This window comes from Rhopalosiphum padi, chromosome 3 (genome assembly GCF_020882245.1).
Source record: "Rhopalosiphum padi isolate XX-2018 chromosome 3, ASM2088224v1, whole genome shotgun sequence".
NCBI classification, from domain to species: domain Eukaryota; kingdom Metazoa; phylum Arthropoda; class Insecta; order Hemiptera; family Aphididae; genus Rhopalosiphum; species Rhopalosiphum padi.
This window is the reverse complement of record NC_083599.1, coordinates 61,742,360-61,762,829: the sequence shown is the minus strand read 5'-3', so window position 1 is coordinate 61,762,829 and position 20,470 is coordinate 61,742,360. Positions and strand designations below refer to the sequence as shown.

Here is a 20,470-nt window from a genome sequence, read left to right as displayed (position 1 = left end):
ACTCGTCCAATTTAAAGTCATATTATAACAATCACTATTTTCAAATTGAAGTATCTGATATCTAAAATTTAGAACCATTTAATTTTAATCTATTTTATTACTACTATTAATAACCTTAAATAGCATATAACTACCACTTATGATTACGGTTCTAGGGTTTAAATTTTAAAAATAAATGTCAGCAAGCAATTTCAACAGGGTTCTAATCAGAATCGTTTCTGGAATGTGATAATTTATTATTGCTCTCAGATTTAATATTCTGCCAACGTGAGCGAAACGAGACAATAGTGCCAAACACACCCGGTGCTTGTATCCGATATGGCTTTTTGTTTATTAACACGTTTCATATAATTTTAAAGCCGTAGTGGGTTACGTCTGCTTAATAATTTGTTATTATAAAACAAATGAAAGTGCTCAAAATGAATGAAATATTAAATAGGTTGTGGTATGCAAAATGTTACAATAATAGTTGCATTCAGATAAGAGTAGCCTATTATTTGTTGTTGATATAATTTTCGTTTATCAGTTCAGTGTAGAGTAACTTTAATTTATTTACGTTTTAATACAATTTAGTAATTCAATTCATTATGCAGGCAAACAAAACATTTGTGAATTATTATAGCAAATTTGATAACGGAATTAAAATCAACTAACAAGTTATTAATATAGCTGGTCCAGAATAAATTAGTTCTGTACCTACCTGCATTATTAAAAATAATTATTATTATTGTGATCTTGGATTGAAGTAAATATAAAATATAACTTTTTTTGCTGATCCATATCATATCAAAATAAATCAGGCAAAAAAATATGTACGTGGTCAATACCAACAAATGGGGGATAGAATATAACCGTTCTGTTGTATAGTACCTACATTATGTATAAGAGTTGAGCAGAAACCTTATACTCAAATATAAGGTCTATGTAGTCGGATATACTTAATTATTGAGTAGACACTATATTATAATGGATGTATCGAATTTGAATTCAATGATAAATCATTGTATACACTGAAAAACAGTTCTAAGCAAAACTATCCAACTGTTGGTAATCGAGCTAAGCAAATAAATATTATTTCAATAGTAACATAAAAATATTAACAAATAATAGTGTTTCTTTTTAGCTTATAAAAATCTTATCAAAAGTACAAACTTAATCCAATTTTCTACTTGAAACCTTCTTTGAAGTTGATAATCAAAACATTTTTTTTTCTAAAGTTTCTTCAGACACAAAAATAAATAACACAAATCATTATCTAAATAAATATAGTAATCGCACTACACTCAAAATCCTAAACGTTTGGAATTTAAAACGTACATTTCGAAAGAAAAAGTTCAATCGATCGGTTGTAGTTTTAAATTTTAAATTTGCTCTTTAGATACCTATTCAAGAGCAAATAAACTTTGGAATGTGTATATAAATAATCATAAGAAAGAAAATTATTTAGATAAGTTCTTTTGGTACCTATTAAATTAATAAGATCACTCGGACGGAGTTGCCTACAGCTATAAACCTTTGATGTTTTAAGATAGTTATCGTGAAAAATCGCGAACAACCGAGTGTACATAGAACACTTATTTTATTCTACAGGACCAGGCTACACATATAGCCGCATAGGTATATGATAAAATATACATAAAATATTAATATTAAATTTATTATCTTGTCATCAATAAAATCTCTACTAATTGTAATATTATTTATTTAATATATTATTATAGGCGGGTAGGGTGGTATACCCTGGTGACGTTCATAATTTTAGGCATATCGTGACGAGTTTGAAGTTGAAAACTTTAATCGATATCCACTACGGCTATGATAGATGTGTCATCACTACGGAGGAAGTTAAAATTATGAATAATAAATAATAATAATTGTCGACATGTATATATGGGTGATAGTAAATTTATACTCTGTGCATGTACCGCCACTGCAAATATATAATTTAATAAAATATCTACCTGCCAGAAGTGAACGAAATTCGCTAACGTGGACCATCCATCCCTGTTCATAAATCTGAATTCAATTTCATTCTGACCTCAACAGTGTAAATAATCGGATTTGACGCAGTATGTACCGAAATTAGTTGTTGATAAATGTGCGAGACCGCTATTGATCTCCGCCGTGTACATTTAATTATTGTCATCATCCTGGTTGGCCGTATTTGTGGAAACACAGCAATAATATTACAATAGAGTGATATATAAACAATTTTTGTTTACTCTATACGCCACAATGTTCATATATAGGTTTGTTTGACCAAGCCCCGCACGGAAATAAAAAGTATTTTTAACTTTTCGTCATAAATGTTTTAGTTTTTATTGGATCGAAGGTGAAGTATATACCTAATGATTATTTTTATATTATTTTATCGATAAATGGTTAACTTCCAAAATTATACTATTTTTTTTAAATATTATGAAAATAAAAATAATCATACAAGCTGTAATACAACCAATAAAGCACATTACCTACACTAACTGTAATAATTTTTATCAATTAAGACTAAGTCATAAACTTGAGGCATTTGAGGCTCTCACCGATCCTGAACAATTATCAGTCAGTTACATAGGTACGAGAATTATAGGTATCTAATACATTTAATTTATCGTCGCCTTCTTTAAGCTAAAATATTTCTATAATAATTTCGGAATAATGCTATCGTACAAGTGGACTTCGAACAAATAATAATTGTTTGTTGTACGAATAATAAACAAATTAATGATAACCGTTTAGTATAGATCAATAGATCATCGGTCATTAGTCTTAATGTTTTATGCAGCATTGCACAGTGTTTTGTGGTTACTATTACTATACTTCATTACTTATATTATATTATTTAAAGATTTAACTATTTTAACATAAACACTTTAAAAGCTTAATACTTTACTATGTAAAAAAATTACATCACTCTGGAAGGGAAAAATAAACAATAGATGACAGTAATTTCAATGACTGTCTTGAATGTCTAGTACCTATTTAGTCTGATAGGAATTTCAATATGAATAAGTTATTTTGTCAGATGTACTAGACGTGTATTGTTTTTTTGTCCTTAAAAGTAATAAATAAATCCATTCTTAGAACAATTTACATTTAAAAAAACAAAATAATATATAAATAGATTAGGTAACTATAAAATATAAGCATACCTATGTAATTTGCACAAAAGTAATGTAATTTAAGTCGCAGCTAAAAATTAAATTCATTTTGGCTTCTGTACCATATAAATCTAAATGAAATGACATTGTGTAATCTGTGCAATCTTTTACATATACAAATTGCATCTATAAACATTATATTGTACTTTTTTTAACTTATCAGTTATCAATATGTATTTTAAATCATTAATCGATCAGTTAATTTTAATAGATACATTTCAAAAAACATATTAAACTGTATTAATTAAATTAAATAATTTAAGCTAATTATAATTTTGTAAGTATATGTACTTAAATGAGTAATATTTCTATTATTAATAAAATATATACAAATCAGGAATATTATAGGTAAATAATTATTAAACTGTTTATGTTATTAATAGTCAATGTTATGCATTCATGCTTTATTTGCTAAAGCCTAAAGGTAACTGATTTGAGCTTGGTAAATTTATTAGGTAATTTCTAACATTTAAAATAATTGAAGGTTTGATACATATTAATTCATTAATTCGTTTTTTAATATTTAGATATGGCGCGAATAACGAGTTGTTTTTTATATCTTGGCGTAGATTACATACGTATTTAAATGTATACTGATAAATAGTTATTAGTGGCGAAAATTACATTTACTAAAATTGGCGCAAAGTACCATCTCCCAATCGCGAACATCACTTATTCACGTTGGCACGTCGCTTAGTCACTCTTTAGTTTCTAAAAATCTGATTACAATCAGATTTGGGTTTTTATTATCAAAGCATAGGTGATATTTTACGTTTATTTCTGCATGAAGTTATAGTCATATCAACAAGGTTGTGTTTGCTCTTCACTCTTCGGGCACTGTTATTCATTATTTTCTATTTCCGTGTTCTTTGATTATTACAACGGGCGTGTATTTGATTCAATAAACATATAGTTGTAAACTATTTTCTAGTGTTGACGCCTAACACGTAGAGATAAAAAATACTAATTATATGTGTGTACAAAAACGATATTGAGCGAATTTTGGTTTATTCAAAAATAGTTTTATTGAAACATAGTGTGATAGATTGTTTCAATTTTTTCTCTCCATTTTGAAAACGTTATTTTTTAAATTGAAAAAAATTACTATTAATAAGTAGGCTGACTTATTATTACTCAACTAAACTTTTTAATTTTCCTTAATTTTAACTTTCCTAATTATTACTAATTATCATAACGGCTTAAATTTGTATAGTATAATGTAATTTTATTTACAAAAATATTTACTAATTTACTATACTAATGATAAGTAATTTGTGTTAGAGCTAATAAGTGTTTGGATAAATAGTTTAAATATTTTAAATTGGATTATATTTGTATTATACTTAATATACATTGATAAAACAAGTGCATATACCTAAACTATAAAATCAGATAATAGCCGAGTTAACTAATAAGTAGAAAAAATTATTTAAAAACAAAAAAATATATATAATAAAATATGTATTTAAAATTATTCAATATAATTACCTAATATCTGTAAGTCAATATCAACTGAATCTTGTTTATTGGATTAATATACAATATGTCAATATAATATATAAAAAATAACATTCAAAGAGCGTATGTTGGGTATATGTCTATAAAACATGTTTAAACTATGACACATGAGCAATGAGCAATTGAATGTAGCAAATTACAATACAAATAAATAAGTATAATAATTTTAAAAATGTCAATGCAAAATTTAAAAAAAATGACTTATAACATTAAAAAATTTATAAATAAAAATACAAAATAAAATTGATATACCTAACTCTTAACACTTAAAATGAGTCTTTAGCTAAGATAGAATTATATAAATAGTATTAAAGATAAAAAGATACAAGAAAACAATACACACGACATGTATTTTGTCTCAGTTTTACAAATTCATATCATACCAAATTGTAAGTTCTAAATAATCTATTGAACTCTGTTATATTAAATAATTTAGTGAATTGGCCTATTATCAAATTTAAAACTAATAATAGTATCTAGTGAATTAAAAAGTTTAAACTGTTGAGGTTTTGTTTTTTTTTATATTGTAATGTTAAAGCGAACTATGTGTCAAAATACCATTTAAAATTCTAAAATGCTGATAATTCATTTTAAAATAAAAATATAAAAAAAAACTGAACAATTTAAACTCTTTGTTATATGTATACTTTTGCATTTTTTGTTGATTTCAGAAAAAAAGTGCATATCTACTTGTATCTAAAATTGTATACTTTTTATGCATAAATAATATTTTCCACTATATGCACGTTATTCTTTTATTACCTACCAATATATTTTATAGTCAAATATGTACCTATTTATTATTATTATTTTAATTGAATATATATTATACATATTTAATTTTACAATTTAGCGGAAGATTTTATATTTTAAAAAGTATATAAAAATAAAATACAATACCTATAATGTGAGAATGATTATGATTTTTAATACTTATATACGTTGAAATTGATTTATTATAATATATATTACGTTTTTTTTTTAATAAATATAGTTAGTGTATTAATGATAAATTATTATGCTTTTATTAAAAATATTAAACTTAAAACATTTTCTTGACATGCATTAAATTTTCTTGTTTTTTTAAAATTGAAATTATATAAAATTATATTTGTGATTGTTACGTTTTTGATATTTTAAATACTGTAGAAAATCAACAATAAATTTATTATTTTTGCTAAAATTATCACCAAGTATTTTGATTAAAATGTTCAAAGAGTAAATAATTTTTACATATTTTAGAAACATTGTTAATCTTATATTATAGTTGGTATATTCTTATGAATGTATCATATAATATTGTATCCCGAGTAAAATTATAATAATATTATGAAAACTATAATGTTTTGGGATTGCAATTAAGGAATAATTGTATCACTAATTAGGAACATAATATTATGTTGTATCGCACTTGAACTCAACATTCTAAGTTTCATAAAATATATAAATTTGATAACGATTTAAACTCTCATTAGTCTAGTAAAACTATATTTCTGGGGCGTGCTTATCGGAAAAATGTAACTTTTTATAAACGATATTGTCTAATCATAAACTCATAATCTATCATTTGTTTTTATTTTAATATATTGAAATTCTATGGGGATAACAATGATGGTGATACGGCATTTCTAAGACACCAGTATACTTAAGTATTTTTATTTTTTAAATTTTAAATAGATGATTTTTTTTGATTTTGTTTCATGATTATAGCACTAGAATACTAGCTAATAAATATATTAAACAATAATTTATTTAAAAAGTTTAATTGCATATTAAATTTAGTATAATATTATAGATAATACAATAAGTTAGAGTTAAATGAAAAATATCATAAACTTTTAATTAATAAATTACATAACTACACTTCTTTTCAAGAAACTTTTAAAACTAATTAAGTTTAATTATTGTAAAACAATAATTTAGTTTTTTTGCTAACTTTTCTTGCGTAGGCACTATATTATAATAAACCGAAACAAACGAACTTAAAAAAAGTGAATAAAAACCAAATTCTGGAGTTCACTCATGCCTTCCATTTTTAATTACATTAGCTAGTACGTTTGTGAACCAATTGTTTATATTCGCTGTTAATAAAATAATATCGATACAATATTATCTACGAGTATAATGATATACGCAAAAATATTTTTAAAAATACAACTACATTGACCTATGAGATATTTTTACATAATATACTTAAGAAACTATAAGGTTGGACAAAATATTGCCGTAGCCAAAATGTCCAATGTGTTTATGCGTGACTGTACCCACCGCTCATACATATTTAAATGCCTTAACACTTAATTTATACAAATGTAAAATATGCAAATTGTATATAATTAACTTATATTTATTTATAACCGTAAATAATCGACACATTAAGTATGATATAATGGTTATATTAGGTTATATTTAACATACTACTGAAATCTAACAGTTAGGTACTTTAGGTAACCTATACAAAATAAATAAGCTTGACGTATATTTTACAGATAAAGAATTCATTTATCCATATTTTCAAGTATTGATTTATGTTGTATATAATTTTGGTTTGTGCAGATTTATAAATTATTTTTTCAACTCATTAATTTACGCAATATTTTCCATTGTATCCTTTTTGAATGAAATTGTCTTATTATAAAATATAATAATTGTTTATAAACTCACTGAGTCAAATCCGTTTGTCTTGTTTATTTAAATGCCACTGCATAAATTCAATGTTAATCCCATGATGTTATTCGTTTTTAAATATTTTTTTTTACTAATATTCCTTCGCACAAAATTGATTTATATTTTTTGAATTTGTAGATAAATGATTTCAAAATTAATTTAAAAAAAAATTTGTATAATAATTTTAATAATTTGTGTTAGTGTGTCTGTGTATGTGTATGTGGGATATGTACAGTTATACCTTATACATATTATTTAAATTTCTTCAGAACTGGTACTAATTGTCACTTTTGGCTCTCATAGTTTTATTTATTCACAATTCTGGATTAAAGTCGAAATCACAGTGATTTTTTTAGATTTTAGAATATAGTTTGAAAATCAATTTATTTGTGAGAACAATTGTTATTATTTTTTTTTCAGAAAATACGTATAAAGCGTCACTATAGGAGGTAAATAACAGAAGCTAAAGAAAAGCTTTGGCTATGTTCCAATATTTGAATTTTGTAAAGTATTATTTTATAAACGATTTATTTGTTTGCTATCGCCTGAACCAACTATATTAAAAATTTACTGTTTTTATTAGTTGCTATTATTATTATTCATTATACTTCATTAGGTAATAAAATAATCAAGGATTTGAGAAGTTGTGAACTGAAAATATTAAATTCAAATATCAATATTATTTTTCTTTGTCTCTATACAAATACAATATTTTTATTAATTTTTAAAATTAATACATTTCTTTATTATTGGTCTAAATACATCGGGTAGTCTGTATCTAAAATTAGAGTTAAATGTATCAAAATATTATTGTATTATTATTATTATTATTTTTTTTTTTTTTGTTATATGAATCTAATAATTGAGAAAAATGGGGAAAGGTGATGTTTAATTAAAGTTTGAAATAATTAATAAAAATTAAACTTATTAATATTTGCTCCGGCTTGAGTTCATTTAGATTATCATAAAAAATAAGTGTACTGTATATAAATTAAATAAATTAATTGATTTTTATTGAATTTTGTTTTTTTAGAAATTAATGTTTGTGTGAAGAAATACATAAAATATAGTACATAATAATGTGTTAAACAATAACATATTATAATATTAGGTTATATTTTTAGTTAGGCGTAAGTAAATTATTTACACATTTTTAATTTTACCAACTTTATTTCAGAAAACATTGTGTCATTTTAAAAAATATAGAGCAGTACTTCAAATTTCAAAAATTTCAATACTGCCACCATCCGATGAACACGCGCTAAAAGTAGCTGTGGCGCTTATAGGACCAATCAGCGTATCAGTGAATGCAAATCCAAAAACATTTCAATTGTACTCGTAAGTATATTTAAATACATATTTTTAAGCATCTGATTTTTGATATACACAAAGTTCTTTATTAAAAGTATCACGTTAACTTATAATTATTTTTTTTTAATTTCTTTGATTAAAAAATTATGAATAATAAATACTAATTAATCATTAATAAAGCCTTGATTAAAATGCTAAAAAACTATCAAAAAAAAAAACTTATAAAAATTTATTTTCAACGTAATAATATCTTTTAAAAATTATTATAATAGGCAATCAATTAGAAAAACGAGTGATTAAGTCTTCGTATTTTTTAAATTTTTTGCTTAGAAGTAGGTACATATTTGAATTTAGCCTTCAATAGTAGATTAAAAATCAGTTGTAATCCTTAAATCAGAAAAAGTCATTATCCAATTGTCAATTTCAATTGATAGGATTTTTTTTTTTAGTTTCATGTTTCATATTTGTAGAACTAAGACTTTAATCCAAATTTTGAAGGATTTTTCACTGCGTTATAAAACTCTTTTCAGGGCGTTGATTTGTTAGAATTTCTATTAAATCTAATCTCTATCGAACAGTCATACCTGACTAGTATCTCCAGATTTGTGATTAATACCTATTATATAGAATGAATAAATCAAAATAATTTAGATTTTCTTATTCGTATTTTTATAATCATAATTTCGGTTAATTGAACCTACAGATTTTATCATTTAATGTTTGATCATATTGGTAATAGTTATACTTAGTGTTAGTTATTAAATAAAAATCAAATAGCTTAATTTCTGATATTTCTAACAATGAACACAAGAAATTTATTTGCCATATTATAATTAATTAAACTTTTGTGTGGCAGAAATAAAAACTTCATCAAAAATAACTGTGTAGAATTGAACGAGTTTATTTTTAAATTGTTACTCCCTTTATGTATAAACGTTCAAATTTTCAAAAATGTTTTTTTTTTTTAATGTTCATTTTAAGTGGTATCTTTTTTTATAGATCCACAACTTAATTTACGTGAAGGTTATGCAAAGACTTTTGAAAATGTCGATACGTCATGCCACTTTGCGATAAATGATATACTCATTTTAAATACATACTAACTATTTTTGATTTAATAAATTGTATTGTATATTTTATCGTATTTATTGTTTTGTGCTAAATCTCACTTAACCTTTAAACATTCTTTTAAACTTAAAATAATTAAATTATGCTTATCTCGTAACAGTAAAGAAATGTTATTAAAACGTACGTATCAGTCGGTTTTTTACTAAAAAGGACTATATTATTATACTTTATTATATATAAATGTGTGTGTGTGTGTGTGTGTTGATACTTCTAAAGAGAAGCAGAAAATATAGTATTACCTACATTACATTATTATATACCTCTCAATATCGAACACCGCATCCAATCCGCCACAAGCAGATTCCCAAAAACGGGCATCAATTTTCATCGAAGATTATTGATAACTAAATATAGCTTTCGGTTTTACACTTTTAATAAATATATTATTATACAGTATAAAGTAAATGATAAAAATATTATATGTACTACGAACCCTGTGTACAGTACAAATATATTTTTAAATTCCGTTTTTCACCTACATTTCTTAACAACGCAACAAGTCTACATTGATAGTGCTACGTCGTTGAAATAATTATTGTAGTGACTGATTTCAGTGTCCTACACATCGATCACTACACCTGTCACCATAGATATCTCTACCACTAAGTGGTTATACCTATATCTTCTAAACGTTTTAAACAGTTGTAAATAACAAATGGATATGAGTGAACTTTAACAATTCAAACATGACATGGTAAATCAATGTATTTGAATATGACAATATTTTTAAATTGCCAAACACAATTAATCGTATACTATATCGATATTCTCTATTGTAAAATACAGCAATGACATTAAACACATCATACATTTCTATTTATGTTCACAGATCCGGAGTTTACGACGACCCAGCCTGTTCGTCCAGCATCGTTAACCACGCAATGTTGCTGGTCGGGTACACAAAGAACGCTTGGATTTTGAAAAACTGGTGGAGCTCGAAATGGGGTGACAACGGTTACATGTACTTGGCACGTGGCAAGAACCAGTGTGCTGTGTCCACCTACGCTGCTTACGCTACCATATTATTGCCGAGCCATCGATCACAGCATTCGACGCATCCTCATGGTTGACCGTGATACGAAATTTTCTATCGTCTCGAGTCACAGCTAAAGCCAAATATATTTATATGAATCAAACATCTATCAAATATGAATTTTAAAAATGACTAAATACCTATGTATTAAATAATGGTTTATTATTAAAAAAAAATGATCTTTACATTAAAATAAAAATATATTATAATATGTTTATACATAATTGAATACACAATTTGAAATATTTTATAACTTGAAATCAATTCCACGTCAAGGCATTTGAACAAATAAATGTTAATGGAATTTTTTTCGGAATTCAGGATTTTTAGGATAATATCAAATTTTATAAATTGTGTACCTAGCAAAATGAAAATATTGATAAATTTTACTTGATTTTCTAAGTATACAAATAACGTAACAAAACAATAAAAAAAAAAATTAATAAACAGATAGGTATACTAGTATGACACTATTTTTGTTGTGAGTAATATCTTAATCCTAAAGACTGATCTTACTAGCCACTTATTACTTGTTTTAACTAAAAGTAATAAATACAATAATAAAGCTTAGATATTTTTTTTTATTATTAATTTATTATGCTTAATAAGTTTTAAGCAACGTTCAAGGGTACGTCATACCCACATGTATTGCCTCCGCGCGTGTACTAACGTGCAACATAAAATATTTGCATTCAGCAGATTTTATTTTATGTTGATAGCTTTAATATAAGAATCAATTTACTTATTATAAGACTTAAAGACAAAAATATTATCTTATGCGTCTCGCGGGATTTTATTAATATTATAATTTTAAAGGAAGTTTTATGAGTTATGAATATTTTATAAAGTTGTAATATTTTGTATACGCTTAAAAATATAAAATTGTATTGTAATTTTTTCAATGAAATATAAATTTTGTCCGATCATAACATATCAATAACTCAATCTTTATTTATAATTATACATTTAATGATATCTTCTTAAAAAATACAAAAATAAAAGTTGATTAGTTATAGTTTAAGGATCCAGATATTGTTGGCTTATCGTCTGTCGAAGATTTAAGTTTGGATTTTAAAATTTCAAGTTTCGAAAATACTCATTCATACTTAACTAATTGTGTGCACGGAACATCTTTGAATCATAATATGTACAATATGCTTAATAAACCAGATTATATTATTTATTTAGTGTAAAGTACGGCTGATAGCCCGATGGTTACATTACAAGAAACATTTAACTATTTAAGTACAATATATAGACATATAGTTGAATATTAGAATACAATTTAATGCTATAATAAGAAATTATTAGTTCAATAAAAATTTGGAATATCTTAGTCAAAGTATATATACCTATGTGATTATAACATTTGGCCATTTGGCTATAACAATCCAATATTGAAATTATCTAAGACCGCGTGCAATCCCCAAGTAGTCGTGTAGTCGAGTGGAGCAAACCTACATTGTCTATATTACATGTACATTATTGTCGTCGTGTCCCGGAGTGCATTAGGAAAAGTTATTCCCCAGGGCAACATAATTTTGCCACTCCACCCAATAACATAACTTAAACCACTCCTCCCACAAAAAAAAAGAAAAATACAGTTTATATAAAATTAATTTATTAAGTAAAAAATGATAATGAAAAATAATAAAATATTTAAAATTTCCTACGAGTTTATTTGAGGGCAAAAATAGTAATATAATAAGTTTGTAATCGTTTTGACTAGTATGAAAATTAAGTACAGGAAATTTCTACAAAGTAGGTAAAGTAACTATAAAATGTTGATTAATTTAAACATTTAAAGTTACTTATTTATTTAAATAATAAATATATTTTACAATAAATCAAAAGCTCTTTATACCTATACATATCTCACGTAAGATTATATTGTATTATTGCGTAGGTTTTTATAAAAATCAAATTTATTTTCAAAAAACGCGAGTAATTGCAAAAATTAAAAATACGATATTATTGATCCGACACACAAACGAAACGTATAACCAATCGTATTCTACTAGCTGAATTACCAGGCTTCGCCCGTGTATAATTGTTCTCTAAATGAAAGTCTTAAATCAATAGACATTATTGTGTTTTAAGGAAGAAAAAAATGTATTTTACTTCATTTAATAAAGTGCTAAATAAATTGTACGAGTATTAATAGCTGAATTAATTTAAAAAAATAATAATAATATTTACAAATGATTCTAATATGATTCTATGCACATATTATTATTAAAAATAATTCTATAATTAAAATTATAATTTGTAACCGTAAACTTTAAAATAAAATTCCCCCTCTCCCACCCCTTAAATAAAAAAAAATGAAAAATTGCGTTAAGTGATGACACTCACTAAGGTATTTGGAACAACTATATGAAAAAAACAATTGGAAAAATGTTAAATATAATGTCGTCACAAAATTGGAACATAAAAAAAAATTGTTCTTTTATATAAATAATATATATATATGTATGTATAAGGATTTCATAAGTTTCAAAGTATTGTTCGATAGCTAATAGTCATATTACTCATATAGTCATATTGATTGTTGAATTAGATAATTATGTACACTGACATCGTATAATCGCATAGAAAAACCGGAGCACAATACGTATGCAACATTAATACATTATATACATAGGTATATTATAATAGGTACAATATGATATATTTTTTATTGTTTGATGAATCTAATTCAATAACCAATATAATTTAATCTATTCCCCAAACGCACAGAAACGAAATTCATATAATATAATTAGGTATAGTATCAGTGGTGGACCTAGGATTATACAGTACCTACTGTGGGTCCGCTTCACTTACGAAAGGTCACTTTGTAGAAGTTTGAATCAGCTATGTATTACAAAGTCGTTTGCTGCGCTCGTGATTTACCTTATTTGTATCACATTTTGATGCCAACATTCAATATAAGATTATAAGACATTAGTCATAAATTATGATAAACTATGATAAAATTTAACTTATAGTTACAAACTTTAGGTATAATCGTATAAATCATTAATTGTTATTTTGAGAAGGGATTATACCACCTCCTATACATACTTGTCATTTTATTTTTATATGTATAGTTGTAGTGTATTTATTTAATATTAGTTTTCAATGAATGCTTTTATTTCCATAGTAGAATAGAAGATGGTTCTAAGTTATAATTCAATACAAAAATAATACTTATATATACTTTATAAAGTTTATATTTTTATCATAATATATAAAAATAAAAGTAAGTAAAGTAAAAGTAAAGAACATTCCAATAATTTTCTGCTCTTTTTCATTAAGTACTATAAATGTACCTACTTATTATGTTATTAAACTCAATTATTTGTGCTATGTTGCTTTCTATGCTAAATATTGCCAAATTTGATAGCCGGTCTTCAGTCATAGTTAAGCAAACGTAAGTTTTGACAATTTTCATATTTCCAACGTACTGATTGATATAATGAAGCGATAAGAATTCTGAATACAAATTTGAACTCGTCAAGTCTAATTGATATCAACTTTTCCACATATTTAATTTTATTCCCCCAAAGTCCTAAAAACGTTACGTTGATACGCGCCGGCCGCACAATTTGACCCCCCCCCCCCCCTTGTATACGTTCCTTGACCCTCTCGCCAGTCACCAAAAGAATATTTTATTATAATCCCCATTAAAATGCTGTTTATAAATGGGCGTTAAAAACAATATGGACTATCGATTTATATATTTTACTATTTTTTGTACGCAATTACGAACATATCGATGGATATCTTAATCGTAAAATAACATAACATTTTAAACACTATTTCCACTTGTCCAATTTTTCGGCGTCGTAGACAATAATCACGCAATCAAATACAAAATGTTTTGTTTTTAAAATGTATCTCACTAATTACTAAATAAAATTAGGTACACGCATTTTGAGGATATTAATCTAAAAAACAGACAAGGATTACTTGATAGTGTTGTTGCATGCACGGCAATATATTATTTACACGCAATAGGTATACTTACTATCTACCACTAGTCTACCTTAATAAAAAAAAAAGTGTGGCCATATGAACTGATTGAGAACATTCTCCGCCATTAATAGACAAAATAAATTAATACGAAGTTCATAATTGATATTATATTATACTCAGATAGTTTTTTTTTTATTTTGATTTAACATATGCATTTATTTACAGTATTTTATTTTAATAAAGTAGTTATACAATAAACAATTTTTATTTTTTACCGTTATCAGCATTATCATAATATAATAATTTTTAAAAACAATTATTCTTTTTTTTGTCTCGCATAAATGTATCAAAAAAACTAATTAAGTAGAAATTGAATTTATGTATTTTTGTTACAAACACGGTGAAATATTTTTTTTTTTTTAGGAGATAATTTTTTTACAACATTGTACTTTCTATGTTGACAAAAATTTTATTTACATTTATTGACATTTCTAACTTCCACAAATACATATTATATAGATTATGAAAAGATATTTAAAAAAACAATTCTTACTTGACTAATAATAAATTAGACATATTTCAGCCTTTAAGTTTAACGAGGTTTACTAGGAATATAAGAACGTATCTTTAAAATAATGTAATAAATCTGTATAATAAGAATAAATTAATAAGAAAAAATAAGTAATTCTTAGTATTTAAGCTACAATGATACATGTATTGTGTTGAATGTATATATATATAATACATTATGTATTTTTTAAACTGAATCAAATAAAAAGTAAATACAATATAGGATAAATATTATATCTTACGTATACTTAACAAAAACATGAGTAATTATTTTGGACCCAATATCTCCTCGTTTTTGATAACCGCAAGTCACGACTTCCTTCTAATCGGTTCTAAGAAGAAACCCTTTTCTATATAAGTTCGAGCACTCAATAACAGCATACTCTAGCATTGTTATAATATTTTAATAAAAAATAAACAATAAAAATAGATTATTGGTATTTTAATAGATACTAATTAAAATACCTACTTATTGATATGACAATGTATTGAATTGAAATAATAAATAAATATAAATAGAGCCAAAAATTATAGGTACAAAGGAGTAGACGTGTAGTCACTTAAAAAAACAATCTTTAGCGCATCTTACATTTAAACGATGTAATAATATATAAATAAATTGAATCACAATTTAAAGTTTATCCATTATGCACGTTCTGTGACACTCTATTAAGCCTTTATTATACTCGTTGGTACCACTATATTATATAGTGAACAATTCAATAAAATCCAATACCTGTAGCTCTATGTTATATACTGTTACGTAATGTGAAAACAAGAATTTGCATCATATGACGATTTTCTCGCATTTCTATGTACTAATAATGTACTTACATTTATTGTTAATTTAACAAATTGCGTTGAAATATACAACGTCGCAAAGAGAACGGTCCACTACATCAGTTTTATACGTATTGCCCTTAAGCTGAAGTTGATACCTAATCTTCATGACTAACCAACTAATTTAATTCAATAGATTAATTTCTAATATTTTAAAATCTTTTATGACATTTCGGCTGACGAACCCCTGTATTATGTGATGCAGTAAAAGTAGTCACAGCGTAGAATATAAACAACTGCAACAAATAGCATTATAAGGTATCAGTTTTAAGGCCCGTAATATTGAAAGTCGTTTTATTATATCCTGCAGGACTTGCTTGTAGTTGATAAAGTACAGTTCATCGTCACTTGACCTTGTAGCATACATGACAAATCTTGAGTACCAAGTGTAAGCGAAAATCGGAATACCTATAATTCACGCGTAGGTAATCACTGTCATGAACACAATATTATGAGAACAAAATAAAACCTCCAGGGCATGTGGCGTGTGTATAATACTAACGTACTGTAATATTATACATATACTATATACAATTTACAAATATAAATAAGTATAAATAAACATTTTGAAACTTTCAAAACACCATTTTTAGATCACCACTGTTTGAAAGATCCTATTAACACCACAGGTCAAAAATATAGCCTGCATTATTAATGATTATAAACATTTGAAATTCTCAATTTTTTTTAGTTAAGTATTTTCTATAAGTATTAATAAAAATGCTCAGCTAGAAGGCATGTTAATTTAAAATAATATTCTTCATCAATTATTGTTCATTTAGTAATTTAGTAATTTAAAAATATTAAAAAAAACATTTTCATCAATTTGAAGGCCTGTATTTAAAACTTTAAATGTTGACTAAATTATTAACATTTTGCAAGTACATAACATTTTCAACTTAAATAAATATAATGCTTTAAAAATTAATAAAAGTTGTACTTAAAGCAATCAAAAATATTTTTAACGTTTTTGAAATTTTGAAATTATATTGTAGTTGAAAAATTAATTACAGGAAAAAAACAAAAAAAAATATATTGACACAATTTTTATAATCATTTTAAGCTAAAATGTTGACAAAATTGAATATATATAAACGAAAAAAATGATTTTAGTTATTTTTTTAGATTTTTCGGTCTTAATGTATATATGTATAATTATTATTATTTTATAATACAAACATTGATATTTTTAAAATATTTAGATTAATATATTGAATTATTTATACCACAAACCTATTTAAGTCGGTCCGAGTTCTGATGTGCCATTGACTTATAATTACGGAATAAAGATTATTATAATAATTATGTACGTTTTTTATGAAAATCTATTCAACATACCGTATTACTTATAGTAATAATATAAATACGCAATAATTACATTTATGACAGTGGGTTATAACGACGAAGTCCAATATTTTTAAATGTGTTGGGTGTATATATACATTATTATTATTGTTTCAGTCTTTAACTACAATGGCTACAAATTAATACATTTTTCAATGGTGTAACTATTAATGCTAAAAATTAACCATCTGAAAGGCCGGTTTTTTTTTTTATAACGATTAATATAATATAACTATATGATTCACAATAATAAGTTGTAATGCATTAGATTATATTAATCGTTTTAACCCGAGTGCAATGAATTCGAACATTTTCGTCTATGCAAGAAGCGCAGTCAAACGTAATAAGATTGTAAATTGTGGTTAATTTGTAAATAACCCACGTTGTCGATTGTTAATTATTTATGAAGATTCATCACTTACAAATTTATAATTACAAGTTACAACACATAGGAGGTACCTTGATTTTAATATTTCCGGTTAAGTGACCTACATAATCACATTATTCACGTAATTGTTCGTAAAACAGAATACACTTGTCTATACCTATTATTTGTAGGATAAGATCGATTTACCTGATTTAACGTTGATCTCGTCAAATATCGATTACGTTATACATTACCTCCCTTTAAGCTTCACATCATGATGGGTATATAATAGTCAAAGGACTTTATTTTTGAGTATAATTTATCATATATTTTTTTTTTATTGTGCACGGAACGAAAGTACATAGTTTTTTAGGCGCTTACAACAACGCATGCAACCAAACACACTGATAACGGTGTCGTGACAATAGCATAGAAAAGGGTTTTTGCGGACAACAATGGTGGATGATACATTAGTGAACACATTTTACGTGTTTCGTTAACACGTAGGAACGCGAATTTCTATCGAACAAAATGTTAGTTTTTATAAATTGTAAAACCTGTATAGGTATAACACTGATATGCACAGTAGGTACTTTATTACTATAGATAGGTATATACTTATAAATTATAAGTTATAGGTAGTAACTATATTATTATTTACACGACGACCATACGAGATACGCCTTGTTTTTAGGTTCTCTATATCGTTGTCCCTTATACGCTTATTTTATAAAATGTCAAGCTTTCAGAAGGAACAGGATAAAATATATAACGTACAGTAATAATTCATGTTAACGAATTGGTTTAATTATATATATTATATTATTTTATTGTGAAAAGAAAAAATATTATGTTTTTCAATTTTTACATCATTCTTAAGTCTTGTGTATGATTGTGAGCGTACCCGTAGTATATGATGAACGCGAAAGCTCAACATTTACGTGGTTGTGTAGTGCGACAGGACAGATAACAAGATAATAATAAAATATGTATTAATTAATATTGTAGGAAATCTTGCAATATAACAGATGCCTATAAATAGCTGGAGCGATTGGTGGTTAGAGGGATCGGAAACCAAATGTCAATAAATCCTTGACTAAATTATTTTTTTCAAGTCTCACAAAAAACAAAATAAACGTTGAAAAATATTTGATTTTGATATCTTTTATTATTACTAAATCAATGCGAACGGGGATGTGTAGTGATATCTATAAAGTATTTGTGGGACTGAAGGTATTTACTATTAGACAATGTTTCAAATATTATTTCTCTCTTTTATATTAGTTAATTTACAAAAATGTGTTGTACTTTATGCTTGGTTGAAAAGTACTGAAAAATTCTTGAAAAGTTATTTTATATGGTTTAAACTATTATATTCTATTAGAAACTTGTTAATTTTTATCTATGAGATTGTTTACTCAGAGTAATTGAAGCAGCTTAAATTTAAAATTACCAAAAAAAAAGAAAATTAAATTTAAAAAAATTAATTGATTTTTGTAAAAGCATATAGGTATTCAAATATCTTAGACTTTAGAGAGACCTTGGTCCCTATAACCCTCTAAAACCAACCCTGTTTAATTAATCGATGTAAGTATATATTTTGTGTCTAACCCTTTTTAATATATGGAATATGGATACGAGTATATATAAATGTATAATTATAGATTATAAAAACAATTATTTTATATCATAATAATAACTGTACTTACTACGTATAATATAGTTAAAACTTAAAACAAAATGATACAATCAAAACGTAATATCTATTTAATAGTAGGTAGTAATACTTAATATACTAAAATAATATCTATAATAGAAATTATAATAGAAAACAACAAAATAATAAAAAAAAATATAACAATTATTAACATATTTTTATAAGGAGGTCGTATTTTCAATATCGGTTGATTTATTATTGGTAGCATTACCTACTTATAAATTATAATTAATACCTATTATCTACTGATAAACCTATTGATTAACATTAGTTAATCAAAAAAATAATTTAATTATTCAAAATATTAATTAATATTATCAGTTGACGTCAATTATTTGTCTTAAACGAATAGAATATTGTTATATAAAATTGTATTTCAAGATATATTATAGATGGCTTAACTTGTAAATAGGAATCATTATAAATTATAATCAAAAAATCTTCTTGACAACACATCATTGTTTAATTCATTTAGTGAATTCTTTAAGTTTTGTAAAAAAAAAAACAAATTTATTCGTAACGTAACAAAATGTGTCTTATATGCTGCTTTTCGTTATTTTGCTTCATGGTTTACCTTGGAGCATCGTTAAATTTACAAAAATATTTTATAGAAGCTATAAGATTTTTAAAATGCTCTTTCAAGTCTGTGTTATCTCAAGAACGCGACAATCCAAAAGACTTATGTTGCTCACCGTCTTTACGACGAAGGAGGCGTAACTAAACTGAAATATGTATACACATCCAGAAGAAATCATACTTATCGTCGAAATAATCAAATTCTATGAACGAACGCATAAACAAAATAATAAAATTCATAAGTGTAAAAAATCTTCCGGTTAGTTGTTAAATATCATAAT

At 25.1% G+C, this 20,470-nt stretch overlaps 1 protein-coding gene across 1 annotated transcript in view; it reads left to right on the top strand.

Annotated features, from left to right (window-relative positions):
• The window catches only part of LOC132926500 (procathepsin L), a 40,555-nt gene extending 29,016 nt beyond the window's left edge, over positions 1 to 11,539 (top strand). Inside the window, exons 7-8 of the mRNA XM_060990866.1 lie at positions 8,521 to 8,681; positions 10,612 to 11,539. Of these exons, the coding sequence (XP_060846849.1) occupies positions 8,521 to 8,681; positions 10,612 to 10,852 (402 nt within the window). The 3' untranslated portion in view covers positions 10,853 to 11,539. The remainder of the gene's footprint in view (positions 1 to 8,520; positions 8,682 to 10,611) is intronic.
• Positions 11,540 to 20,470: the final 8,931 nt, after the last annotated feature.